General features: G+C 40.5%; 1 protein-coding gene across 1 annotated transcript; it reads left to right on the top strand.

Moving 5' to 3' along the window:
• Window positions 1–4494: 4494 nt before the first annotated feature.
• LOC144738910 (NAD kinase-like) lies at window positions 4495–14072 on the top strand (the record flags this gene model as incomplete). Its single annotated transcript, XM_078621910.1, has 9 exons — window positions 4495–4646; window positions 5905–5988; window positions 10067–10196; window positions 10354–10462; window positions 10550–10635; window positions 10726–10828; window positions 11188–11330; window positions 12176–12275; window positions 13915–14072. Coding segments are annotated over exons 1-9 (1065 nt in total), but the record flags the coding sequence as incomplete, so codon positions are not given.
• Between the last annotated feature and the right edge of the window lie 356 nt (window positions 14073–14428).

Here is a 14428-nt window from a genome sequence, read left to right as displayed (position 1 = left end):
AGTGTGAAGGTAACTGATGGATTGTCTTTGGGGGGGTCTGTTGCTACCATCAGCTAATGTCAGCTTTGAGTGTACTGCCATCTGGGGGTTGGAAAGGGAGGTGCCAGACATTACGATCATTAGATTTTTCTAAATGCTGAAGGGACCACAATTGTAGTATCCTTGTATTATCCTCAAAGAATCATTTTGGTAATTGGCCCAGGACCTTTGAACTAAGTGTAGTATTTTGTAAGTTGTGTGTACATGCCAATGCATGTCTTTCCTTTGCGCTGAGTGGCGTTGTTGAATAAAATGCTTTTTTTATTTTATTTTATTTGCAGATGCCACCCGGACTCCTAATTTGTGGAAGTACCATTCCAACATCACAATGTTCAATTGTATTGCATATCCAATCTTTTCAAAACACCATGATACTGACTTACCCCCCCCCCCCCCCCCCAATAACTATCAAGGGCAAAAATTCTCTCTCTCCTTCTCATTAAAAGAGCACAATAATGTTTTGTCACTCATTCAGCTGCAGAGAAAAGAAAGAAAAAAAGGCTTGAGAAATGTAGTGGTTTCAAAATAGAGCAGAGGGAAAAAATGTGCATTCCTTTCATGACCATGGTCTGGTATTGTAAGAATACAAATACTCCACCGTTGTTGCTGTCACCACTGAGCAAATATGACCAGCAACCTCATTATACAAGCATCTGAGTGAAGGTTATTACAGGACGGTGATCTAACTCTTAATAGGTTTTTGGCAATGTTTTTTTGTTCTTTGTTTTCAGTACTTTTTGTCAAAGAGGTGTAGATCAGTGAACTGTCGGACAATGTTTAAAATGAGGATCAAAGCTTTGTTTTATTTCCTAGTCTTTACATTTTAAAGAATGTTTTAACTTGACAACTTAAATAAAACCTCCACATCATCTTGTTTTAGCTTCAGCTTCATCCCATTGGAGAACAAAATGAGAGAATTTCACTTCAACAGGGAGTCCTCAAGCCACTTCTGGCCCTTCTGTATATTTAGTCCCATGATACCTTTATTGTTCCTTTTTTCCAGTGTAGTCCACAAATCTTTGTTTGCACAAAAATTAAACTTTGCATATATAGAATAATGTCTAAAGAAAAAAAAAGTTAACTAACCAAGCACATGCTGTTTATGATAATGAATGCTCGTTTTTAAAACGAAAAACAAACAAAAAAAACAACAAAAATCGTTTTAACCATTCTTACACCTTTTTGTCTGGCAGCAGTCTGGCCTAATTAAATGAAGATTGAAGAATAACCCATTGGATCATAATCCACCCTCCCCACCCTTTTTACCTTTTTTTTTCTTTCTTTCTTTCTTTGCTCCTTTAGTTCTTCCAAGTTTTGCCCGTGGTCAGGACCGGTGATGTGACTGGTCGGGTAGGAAGTACTTCCACTTTAGCCCGGTTGCATTCCGGACGTTTCTCTTTAACAGAGGTGCCCATTCCGTGCTTGGAAATGCAGTTACTACTCTGTGAATGACATGTTGTATAAATCAATGTTTGAAAATAATGATATTGAAACTTTTTAAGTTAAAAACAAAAAAAAGATTTTGGTTGTCTGCCATGGGTGGGTTATCTCTTAGAATCGCATGCTGTAGAATTGCTTAAAAAGGTGCATATGGAATTAAGTCCTTTGATGTTTTTCTTTAAGAAAATAACCTGTTGAATATATCAGTACAATGGTATTTATATATTTTTTCTTTTTTCTTTTTTTCCCCCCTTTTGGCTCCTCCGTGCATACATGATTAAACAAAAATGTCAAAGCTATGCACTCGAGAAGCAAATCCTAGAACGTAAAAGGTTACTCGGTCCATACTTGGGAGGGATTCCACAAATTAAAAAGTTAACGTAAATGTTTAAATTGTACACACATGCATATATACATTCATTCACCGAAACATACACAATGGGACAAATAAATTTCATTCCTTCTGTAGCATACAAAATTCCACTTACAATGAAAAACATTTTATAACAGGTTTTCTTCTGTCCTTTAATAAAAAATGAAAAAAAAAAATCTTGCAGCATCTGAATGGCAGAATTTTCTGTTGTTCCCTTCTCCTTGTAAACAGAGACGCTCTTTCTTTAGCAGTAGTGACATTTTTTCCATTCTGTTTTTTCTCTGCGACATTCTGTACAAAAAAATGTGCTGTAATTGTGCGTTAGGCCTGGAGTTGGCAAAAAATAAAATGAAATAAAAATGTTAAAAATTAATTAAATTCCCTTTCCTTTTCTCTCTTTCTCCATCAAATAACTGTAGAGCTCTGCACCCCCAATGTCCCCTTTTCACCTTTTGTATTTAATTTTCAAGTCAGTCAGTGTACAACCGAAAGCTGGATGCAAGATAGAAACTATATTAAAATGTACTGTTATTTAAGATGTAATAAAAAGCAGTTTGAGATGACCTACTGTGTTGAGTGTGATTCACTTAGAGCAGTTCCCACTGAAGCTAGAATGTTGCAGACATGTTTGGTTTCCTTGTTAATTATGTTCAAGTCAAATAAACAATTTCTTATCCACTGTTGAGCTGCCTGACTCCTCATTTACGCCACATTGTTGCATCAATATCATCTGGTGTTTTTGTGAAGATCAAAATAACATTTTTCCACAAAGCATTGACCAATCGTGTGGTAGACACACATCTCTGGTGAGCTTTCATCAGTTAGTTTGTAGACCCTTGCTGCCACCTGGCGGATATTACATGAAATTCATTAAGGTCGTTTCTACATCCAGTGGACATTTGAATGACATACGTCTCAACCATAACTTGGTGTGTTGAATAATCCCCCCTGGTACCATGTAGTTATGGTAAGCACAAAGTAGGACAGTTATATTTCATATTGCCAATAAGGGTGGTTTCAGAAAGTGTCCATAGTTTCAGGAGAGGCTCAGTGAAGTGTTGTGATCTATGAACATTTTAAAACTAGGTACTGTTGTGTTCACACTTTCCACACACCAGCCCTTTGTTAACAAACGACTATTACGTCATGTAACAGGCTAATCAATATGTTGTGGAACAGGCTAATCAATGTGTCCGATAGAGTTACAAAACAAACTCTTATTTGGGATCTTCAGAATGATCAATCCTGGGCAAGAGAGCTTGCTGGTGTGTGTGAAGAGGCTGATCTTCATGTGTATAGAAATAGATTAACCAAGATTGTTAGATTGTTAAGAAGATCAAAACATAATTGATAATTACAGATGGTTTGAAGAGGTTTTGTGTAAGCCTATTTTCACTTTGTTTACATACAAGGTTTTTCTGGCGCAATATATCTGGAGTACCTTCCAATGGCACAAGAAGACTGTTTAAGAACGTTAAAGACCAATTTTGTTGCGATATTAAGAGAGGTGGACTCAGCTTCGTCTTTTGTTTCTTGTTTCCCTTTGGACTGATGTGCGAGCCATACACTGTTTTGTGTCTCCTGTCCTTTAGTTGTTTTGTTTTGCATGTGGGCTGGGCACCTTGATGCATGACACCCAATTCAGAAAAATATCAATCATTATTGATTCACCTTGCTTCACCTCAGACAATATTAACAATATTTCACATCCCGCTGTGTTTATGTGACCAAAACAGTGAAGAGACATTTGACAACTATCAAGCACAAAGTCACACATGACACTATGTGTTGGGACGTGTATTCCTTGTACATTTAATTACTTCTGCTTGGGTTCTTGTTCGTGTTCCGATGTTTTGGGAAGTCGTCCGTGATGGCGTCACCGTGAGGGCGCTCGATGATTGGTCGCTGAGGACCAGGAAGCGATGAGGTGCCTGTTGACAGTCGGTCGGCGCTCCCGGGAAGTGAAATGGTGTCACGTTATCGTCACTGAAATAACGGCGAGGCTCTGAACCCAAGGCAGGTTGCTGTGCCTCCAAACGGTTTCATCCAGGGTGTCGTTGTGGTCGAAAGGTAATGTTGGTGCCAGAAATAAATGCTACTTCGCCTCCCTGCCCCCCCCCACCCCAATGTGCTTAAGTACCAGCTTAGCTTGCGATCTAGCTTACACTAGTTTAGCTAGCTCACCGGCTGGACGTGTCGCCGGTTACCAGAGTTCAAGTCATCACGGCGGAGACTTTGTTTGGTTAGACTTTTATGAAAAATTCAACATTTTCTATTGTAATCATTTACAAGGCTAGCTGGAGGATCTGACGATAGATGTCAAATTCGGACTTCTAGATGGTGAAACCCCTTTGTGTGTGACATGTACTGTGGTTTTCCTTTTTCTTTTAGACATTAACTCATTTAATAGACATTCTCTTTGTTTATAAACCGTATGTTTTTTTTTCTGGTTTATGCGCTTACCTGTTGGCAGTCATTGGAAAGGAATGCTGGAATTTGAGGGACAGAAATGTGTTGGATATTTTTGGCATCATTTCATATATTGTCTGCTATATTCTTGATATTATTTCCAAATCTATACGAATAAAGTAAAGCTTCTTGAATATTTACTATTGAGTTTCCTTGCAGCCTGGCCGTGTGTGATGGACGGAGGAGAGGACATAAGAGTGGAATCAGCTTCATACTGCTGCTCCACCTGGGACGGAGGAGAAGTTTCCAGCCGCGGCCTGCTTCGACGCAACAAGAAGATCCGCAGCCTGAGCACGTCCTCGGCTAGCAGCTTGTCTGACTACAGGTAGATGTCCAACCAGCACAACTTCTTTGTCAAACCCAGTCATGAATGTCATATTCGAAGCAAAAGTCATTACACACAGCTGTTGTCAGTCTTTGCTGGACATGCTGTACCAGCCAGTGCAAATGATGAACACGCTAAAACACATTCATTACCATTCACTTGACAAAGTCTGACACAACAACAACAGCCAAGAAGAATGAAACCAGGAAACATCAAAATATCCTGCCTGACTCACTGCTGTGTGGTATTTGGAAATAAAAAAAGGGACAAAACACATGACATTTGAGGACTTCACTCATCACAGAAATGCCTGAAAAGAAACTGTTAAAAGCATGAAATGTTTGTTCACAAAGAATGTCGCAACTGTGTGTATGATTTGAGCAACAGTGACGGGGTTTCTCCCAAGGAGAAGTGAAAAGGTGAGGGTTGCTATACCCACGCTGTGACAGCGTCGTAACCAATGAGGAAATAAGAAAACAAGACGTATTCAATGATTGCACTCATCCGAGATGGTGAAAATACACTCCTGTGGGGGGTTTTCTATATTTGGCAATGACACTTCTCTTTTGTGACATAAGACAGGAAAAATTCCACGCAAACCTGGTTGGTGGAGACGATATGCTTTATTTTTGGTTTCTTCAGATTTTAGCAGGTTTTTGCAAAAACTGCTCACTACAGATTTTCATTGAACTTGGTAAAAGCGTCATTAAAAAGTCACCAGGTATCACACAGAAATAGAATTTTGACTTTAGTTTGACTTCAGCAGAGAGCATGTACGACACCATAAAAAAATAATATTAAAGTATTAATTCATTTATCTCTCAGTTGCTGTAACGTCCATTAAGCAGCTCAGGAAGGTGAGGTCACAGTGTTAGAATGTGCTCGCTGCATAATGTGACACAGAACAAAGGTCTCAGGAGTTGTGGGCAGCTGACCTTTCACCTCTGATCAAATGACATAGTTTCAGTGCGGTCCATATAGATTTGCTCTTAAGACTTTCCCTCTGTTCTGAGCTCCAGAGTGGATAAAGACATCTGCTATTTCAGTGTTAATAGTTCAGTGCAATTCTGACAGTATTTTTACAGCAGCTCCATGAAGAAAGTGACTTAAATTAAATTAAATTACATTTAATGAATCAGTCAAACCATTCTTATGCTTGTCTAAATGATTCATGAACTTTGCATTCTTACTTTTAAAAATTCTTATCAGCTTGCAGTGCCAAATCCTTCAAGTCTGTTTTTGTTCTTGTCTCTTTCAGGAGAACCCAGTCACTACATGGACCAAGCCCTGTGACTAAATTTGGCCCAAAGGCATGCATACTCCAGAATCCGCACACAGTAATGTAAGTCTACAGCAAAGTAACAGTGTTTTACCACCATAAATCAGTCTACAGAGTGTATAGCAGTTACTAAATGCAACATGCACATTTGTTACTGCTTTTGGATGTTGCTGAGCCAGTAACATACTTGCTCTTGTCATTGTTCTCTTTTTATGTTCAAATGTAAACACACTGAGTTGGATAACAATTTGTTGGGTCCAAAATATTATGATTGCCTCTTTCCTCATTTCTCTGATTTTGATTTCCTCTTATAACTAGTTTTGTGAGTTAGCAGTCTATTGCTGCTGGTATCTCAGCGTTTTTCTGTGTCGACAGAGATAGTCTTAGTTGTTTCTGGACAGATGCAGTGACAAACATATGACCAGGGTGCAGCTCCTGGAAATGATTTTTTTTTTTATATCAAACATTAATGTCCAGGCAGCGGTGAAATGGCTTCTGTTTTACAACTGTTTTGATGGCATTAATGTTTCAGTTGAGATTTGCGAAAAGTTGAGAAAAGCAACAAATTAGTTTCAAGTGTTTACAAACCAAAGGGTATCAATTACACAATAAAAGGAGTCAGGACAGGAGTCAAAACCTGGTTGGACTGTTGGCCTTTTGACCCCATCAGCCATGCTTTCAGCAGTATTAGCTGAAGGATTAACACCTTCAAGTTAAAAGCTGCTAGACAGGTTAAAAGTAGAAACGTCTTCAGAGTCAGAATCAAGCATTACTTGGTCGACCTTTTGAAATACTCTTGGTAGGCGTTAGGCACTGTCCTTTTCCTCAAAACCTAGAAAATACGGAAGTCTCAGTTTTGACCTTCCAAACTAGAAACTGCCCACTTGAGTCCCTCTCTGTGGGCGGGTGTGGCTGTGATACTGTCCCCAAATGGCAGCTTGTTGAGCCATTGTTGTTTAACCATCGCATTTATCCGACACCCTATACACACCCTGAAACAAATCCAATAATCTGCCTGGTTTATCAGAACATCAAAACACATTGGTAGGCTGCACCTTTTATTTTTTTTAACAGCAAATCAGAATTTCTACATATACACAATCTTCCACCTTTTATATACAGAAGAGCTTTTTTCTTTGAATGTTCAGTAGTAATACTGGCTGTAGTGAGACATTAGGAAGTGCAAGTACTTCCTGTTGCATTCCAGTAATGCATTATTGAATCCGTATTGTCTGTGTAGGGCTGATGCTGTAATTCAGTCCAGAACTTCCTCTTCTTCTAACTTCAGGGATTTTAAGCCGCTTTTGTGTTTGATCATGAACAGCTGTACCTGTAAGAGGAGATGTTGTGACGTCATACTTGAATTGTTCTTTCTATAACTTCTTCGTCTACAACACTGATATAAATTCAACCAGTTTATATACCTGGAAGGATTCATTGTGAATTCATTTGGATACCTTATGTAATAATTTCAAATTAAAGGTAAAAAAAATAGAAAATAGTAATGAATGCCTATTGTCTCACATGATTTTATGTTCAGACAATAACATTTGTCATAACAGTGAATGAAGTGTTTTCAGGAAGAGTAGTGTCTCTGTTGTGCCTGTGGTAACCACACCTGTCAGGAGAGGGAGGCCCGTCCCTGAAATGGGCGTGTCCAGAACAGCAGAGTGGGCGGGCAGATGAAGTCACCCATAAGATGAGTTAGAGCTCTAATTCAGCAGCAGAATGCTCCAGGAAGGTTTAGTGTTAAGTCCTCTCTGGGACAAATATAGCAGCAGTGAATCTGATTGGAGGGGTTGTTCTCTGGTCTCGGAGCCCCATTACAGTGCATGGAGACAACGATCTCAAGAAGACATCATCTGCTTGACAATGTGTCACATTCAAGGAAGTTGTTAGGGTTAGAATGAGTTGTTTTTTTACCTGCGTGGGCCTCCTGGACAGAGTCCCATTCTCCAGCTGAATTTACCTGAAGCAGCTTCCTTGTTACATGTGTACAGACATGAAGTTTAACCAGTGCGTGCTGCAGGATATTCCGGGGAACCACAACGAGAACAAAGTGTGGAAATGGTGAGATAATTATAGCATCTGCTTCGTCTCTTTTTCTCAGCAGAAGAAACATGTTTGCGGGGTGAAACATTAACTGGTACCAGTGGGCAGTGCATGGATTATAGCCCACCAGATGGTCAGAGACCTTTATTACAGTGACTGAGTAAGAATATGAAACTGATGTCAAATCTTTTCAATATAATGATTTTTAAACTTATTTTTCACTATTTAAAGTTGAGTGTTGGATTTCTGTGTAGTTTTCTGGCTGTTGTTTCACCAAGGTTTCAGAACTATCAGTGTTTACATGTTATCACTGGCTTCTGGCTGTAACATCATGAACCTGTTCCTGAGCACAGCGTGGTCCGGCTGTATGAAAGGGAACGTCTGTGTGTGTGGCGGCTTTGAGGTGACCAGACAGGAGCTGTTCATGAATACATCACAGCTTGTCTCCGCTTCAAACGCTAATGAGCTTTTGATTCAAAAACCAGTCTGCACAGTTTCAGGCGTACACTTGAACTGGTCTCTGTTTTAATGAATGTCATTCCCGATTGAGCAGGTTGGGTGTTTGAAGTTCTGATCATCTTCACGCACAGACGATTCTTGTCTGTGCGTTCTGTTATTGTAGAGAATATTACAGCCCTCTTATGCCGAAATGATTCTCTAATTACAATAATTCGGATTTTAGAATAAGGGACTGTAGTGGTGTTTGATTCGCAACATATTGTTTGTTGTCTGTGAATATGAAGAAACAGGAACCGGATATGTTCTTACAACAATTGCACAGCGTTGCTCCATTCTTATGTTATGTGATTGTTGGCTGTAAAGAGGCTCATGGGGTGTCAGAGAAAATCCAACAGATTTGCCAGAGACAGAAATGAGATGAATAGGTTTAATGTCAGTGACTCTGAAACAAAATTTATTTTTGTTAATTTTTCTTCTGACGCATCATCTCTTTTGAAGGGGAGTTTTCCCTTGAATACCACCAGCGTACCAACATAACGATACTGCAGTGATCTTTTCCTCTCACGTCTTAACCGACAATGACTATGATCTACGTTTTTAATTGGGTCATATTGTGCTGTGAAGAGATAGAAATAAAGAAACCACTCGTCGTTGACTTGAACCATTCACTGCTCCACTCAGACATCCATGAAAACACCATTCTCCACATGTGATTGCCGTAAATGTCACAGTTTAATACAAATGCTGCCTCACGCAATGTGACGCACATGGGGGTGAAGTATTATGTAGTGGTGGAGGTTACGTGGGGAGTGTGTGTCCTGTAAGGCCATCTACAAACGCATCAGCGATCTGCTAAATGATTCTTGAAATCTTCTGAAGTTCAGATCAAGAACACACACATCTGTTCATTTGTCTTGTCGTTAATGGCTGTGGCTAAAATCTCTACACACATGCTCTCCTCTGCTGAATACTTGTCAGATGTCTTATTCAAAAACTGCTTTTCCTAATATGTATAACAAATCTGTAGATGAGAACTGCAACTGGCTCCAGCCTCCAGCTTGTTGAATTAGGATTCAACCCCCCGGTAATTACTGGCCTGCATATGATTTGTCTGTTTTGTGTCATTTCAATAGAGGAAAAGTATTATTTGGTATGGAAATTGAGTTAATACACAGTGAAATTAGCACAGCACACATTCCAAGCTCACAAGGACACATTTCCAGCACACACAAAAATGGCCACCTCGGGCAGGCTCAGGTGCCCCCCAACTCCCTCCAGTGAATTTAACCAATCGGGTCTCTGCACTTGCAATGAAGCTGTTTTATTTTGTAATGTCACTTCGGCCCTCCGTGGTTGAATACTTCTCCAAACATTCAAGTTAATCCTGTAAATATCTCACGGAGTCAGAGGCTGAGTGAAGGTGAAACCCCACAGACATCACATGGGATCGACAGTATGGGCCAGCAGAGCTCCATCTTAAGCCACAGACTCTAATTGGATAGTGGCAACACATCCTGGCGAAATGGGGGTTGGTGGGGGAGGTGGGGGTCATGTTAGTGATTTACAGGCTCTCAGGCTAAAGGTTTGGAGAAGTTTTCCTTCTGAAAAAAAGCTGTATGTCTGTGTTCAGGCACATTCAGGATCCTGCCAGCCAGAGACTGACGTGGAACAAGCCACCAAGAAGTGTCCTTGTCATCAAAAAAATCCGAGATGCCAGCCTGCTTCAGCCTTTCAAAGACCTCTGCATATTCCTCACCGAGGTAGTCTTCAGAGAACCTTCGAAGACCACCTCCCACGTGCCTTTGCTCCTGATTGATCCTGTGGTTAACAACCACATCTGCTGATGAATTAATTCACCTGCAGTGATCTCATAGTGGTCCTTGTGCTAATCTGTGGTCGCTCTGTGTGTTGCTGTAGGTGAAAAACATGATCGTCTGTGTGGAAAAGAAGGTTCTGGAAGACCCAGCCATTTCTGCTGATGAAAACTTTGGGGCCATTGCCAGGAAATTCTGCACTTTCAGGGAAGGTATGAAACATAATGATTCAATAAACAAACATATTGAAATGATTTGGAGTTTTGTCTGCGGTAGGTAAATGGTTGTTCTCTTCTCAGACCTTGACGACATCTCTAAATGTGTGGACTTCATCATCTGTCTCGGTGGAGATGGAACTTTGTTGTACGCATCTTCGCTCTTCCAGGTACTTGCTCACACCTGACCAGATGGTGTAGCTTTTTTCTGTGCTGTCACACTTCTTCTGTTGTGTTAAATCCTCTCTCTCTGTTTGCAGGAGAGCGTTCCACCAGTTATGGCGTTCCATTTGGGTTCGCTCGGCTTCTTAACGCCTTTCAAGTTTGATACCTATCAATCCCAGGTCACGCAAATTATTGAAGGTAAGGCAGCAGTGAAGTGGAAGCTCTTTGCCATCCTACATGTCCTGCTGTGCTCAGGAATCTCATGTCATGTGTGTGTCAACTATCTATGTTACCCAACAGCATAACTGGAACACTTGTAAAACCAGCAATGACAACAGTCAGGTTCACCTCACATGGTGTTTTAGTTCATTTGTATACATCTTATGCATTGTTTGTCTGTTTGTTTGTGCTATTGAAGTCAATCATCAAGTTCATGTAAGCAAGGGTAAAATAAAAAGGAATTTGACCAAAAAAATATATATATACAGTATATATATCAATCTCCACACACCCTTGTCTGCCATGCGTCGTTTCAAACAGAGTTGACTTTGATGCAGGTAATGCTGCCATTGTCCTAAGAAGTCGCTTGAAAGTGCGGGTGCTGAAAGAGAACTGGGAGAAAAAGGCCAGAGTGGATGAAAAGAGCATCATCCTGACCAACGGCGACATAGACAGCAGCCGTAAAGCCATGCAGTACCAGGTAGGCTGTGCACCTGCAGCCACTACTCGCCTTACTGACAGCAGAAAGCAAACGGGTGCAGCCAGTAATGATCCATCTGGGTAAAAATTCAATTATTTTAATGACTTATTCCACTGAGTGTCAGGAATCACATCCACCACTGTCAACAGAGTCTAAACTCAATGACTCCTGCGTGCTTTAAGCCAAAGAGCAAAACAAATACTTTGACTCTGACTGCTAGAAGGAAATTACCAGTTTGGCAGGAACGTTCCCTGCAGGCTGTTCAGTTCTGCCGTCAGGGTTCATTTGTTTTTGTTTTTATTAGACAGACCTCTCCTCTATCCACTTACCCAGTCGAAGACTGGACTCTTTTTTTAGGATTTATTTAGTCTGTTTGTGTTATTTGTATTTATTCTCCTTTAGGTTTATTTTATTTCTGGGGCCTGTTTCAGAAAGCAGGTTTAATGAGAATCCTGAAATGAATGAAAATTGCTGATTTTTCTTTTCTTTTTTTCATGCAAACTGGTAGGAATTGAACCAAATGTCTTTAGAGTTTCACATATTTGAATTCAGTTTATCAGTAATTCTTCAACAAAGGGAAAATTCTGCAGCTATTTTCTCATTTCTGGGCCCCTGATGTGCAGCAAGTTATATGGTACGCTTTTAAAGTGTGTGTGTGTGTGTGTGTGTGTGTGTGTGTGTGTGTGTGTGTGTGTGTGTGTGTGTGTGTGTGTGTGTGTGTGTGTGTGTGTGTGTGTGTGTGTGTGTGTGTGTGTGTGTGTGTGTGTGTGTGTGTGTGTGTGTGTGTTGTGACATGAGAAAGAATGAACTGAACTGAAACATGACTGTGGATTTGCATGTTTCAGGTGCTGAACGAGGTGGTGGTGGACAGAGGACCCTCCTCCTATCTCTCCAACGTGGACCTCTACCTGGACGGACACCTCATCACCACGGTGCAGGGAGATGGTGAGTGCGGCCGTGCGTGTCCGGTCCGGTGAAGACACTCTTCCATTCCAAAGAAGATGTTTGTCACGTCTGGTGTGTGCGTGTATGTCTGTCCTTCACTCCCCGACGTGTGTTGATGTTTCTAGACTCGACAACTACAGACATCACACCGCCTTAGATGTTTTGTTTTGTCTTTGTCTGTGTTTTACTGATCAGACATACAAGAAACTAAATATCATCATCTTACTTACTGGGAACTTCAGATGGATCTTTAACATTTTCATCCATTAAACTGTATTGAATCTGTTTTTAAACCATACATTTACTGCATGTATTGTTTTTAACCATACATTTACTGCAGCTTGGCAGTGTGAATGAAGAACATGTTCTAACAGCATTTTTAATGTCCTGAGGCCCGAGCATTAGTTTGGTGTGCATTTTTGTTCCTCCTTGCTGTTTGGGATTAGTACAAAAAAGTAAGTAAGTAAGCAATAAATAAGTAAATATATACATTCAATTACAATTAATTAATTGATGAATTATAAATTAATTGTAATAATAGTAATACACTGAATATGGGCGAACTTCACTCTTTACAAAAAAATCATGGTGCAGAAATATAATGTGTACATAGGACACACAGGACATTAAGCACATATTTGCATTTATTATTTATTGTGCATTATTATTTATTGTGTCAAATCTACTTTCTTAGACTTTCTTATTGTAAATGGTTCTTCAGAGAAATACTGACTGTGTGTGAGGGGTGTAAGACAGATACTGGATTCATTTGTGTTACGTCAGTATTTTCAAATTTAAAAACAACGCAAAACCCTTGTCAGACGTATCATTCAGATATGTGACTCCTTCCCCTTTCAGCCACAGTGTGCAGCAATAGATTCACCCCAGAAGACCAAACACTGTCAGCTGCGCATTAAAACCGTCTAATGCACACGCAGTTCGGCTCATGGTGAACTTTTCTCATATCCATCCCTGGCACAACCTGTTACATTAGCAGCATTAAACAGCGTATGAGCAGCACAGCTGTCTGCAGTAACAACTGGACATTTGACGAGGAAAACATTCATTGGCAAGTGACTCTGGTATAAGTGGGTTACTCAACGCGTAGGTGTGCATTAAACCGTTTCAACGCCCTACCCATTGATTAACCCTTACTTATGTGACACAATAAATCATAGAAGAAATAGGAAACCTGAAGATGAGCCTAGATATGCAACTACACTCTCTATCTTCATAGATTTATAGACAGATTTGATTTGATTTTATTTGTATCCACTGGGATGACGATACCCAAACACACAGCTAGGATCTAGTATTGAAGTGAAGGGGTGATATTCTTCAGCAGTGGATGTCTTTGTCAGAAAAAACAAGGTAAAGCACCTGATTGAGCCAAGTGACATTTGAAGATGAAGCATCATCAAATTATCCTCAGTCTGTTGGGCGACTCACTCATCACTGCCCTGCTTGTTTTTTTTCTTTTGTGCTTAATCGTCAAAGTCTCTTCTTGAGCGGATGATAAAAACACAGTGGTAATATTCAAAACACAGTACAAACTGAACTGTCAACAACTGCACGATGTGTGTGTGTGTCACTGAAGAATGTCATATAGTAAAAGTGTGTGTATGTGTGTGTGTGTCAGGTGTGATCGTATCCACGCCGACCGGCAGCACAGCTTATGCAGTGGCAGCAGGAGCTTCCATGATCCATCCCAACGTCCCAGCCATCATGATCACACCCATCTGCCCTCACTCCCTCTCCTTCAGACCCATCGTGGTGCCTGCCGGTGTGGAGCTCAAGGTACTCACACACTCAGGCCTCAGGCCACATCCACACGGACCAAAACAATCTTTTTTTCCTCCGTCTTCCTGGACATCATAACAAAAATGTCCATACAGATCCATTGGAAACGACTGGACAGGCTGTAGTTCATACTCCAGGCCTGTAGGTGGCGCTGAAATGCACCAAAACCAGAGAAGAAGGAGAGGAGCTGCGCTTCCTTGTCTGCCGACCAAATAGAACCGTCAAAAATGTGATTTTTGATGAAAAAATGTGAATGGAAAACGATGTTGAAGGCCGGAGTATGAACTACAGGCTGTCGATACATCTTCCCAGATTCATGCAAATGTTCTTGAAACGGAGCCAAGGAAAATGGA

This window comes from Lampetra planeri, unplaced genomic scaffold (assembly GCF_965212315.1).
Source record: "Lampetra planeri unplaced genomic scaffold, kcLamPlan1.2.h2 scaffold_1219, whole genome shotgun sequence".
In the NCBI taxonomy this organism is placed as follows: Eukaryota; Metazoa; Chordata; class Hyperoartia; order Petromyzontiformes; family Petromyzontidae; genus Lampetra; species Lampetra planeri.
The sequence above is the reverse complement of the archived record's forward strand: the minus strand, read 5'-3'. Positions and strand labels throughout refer to the sequence as shown.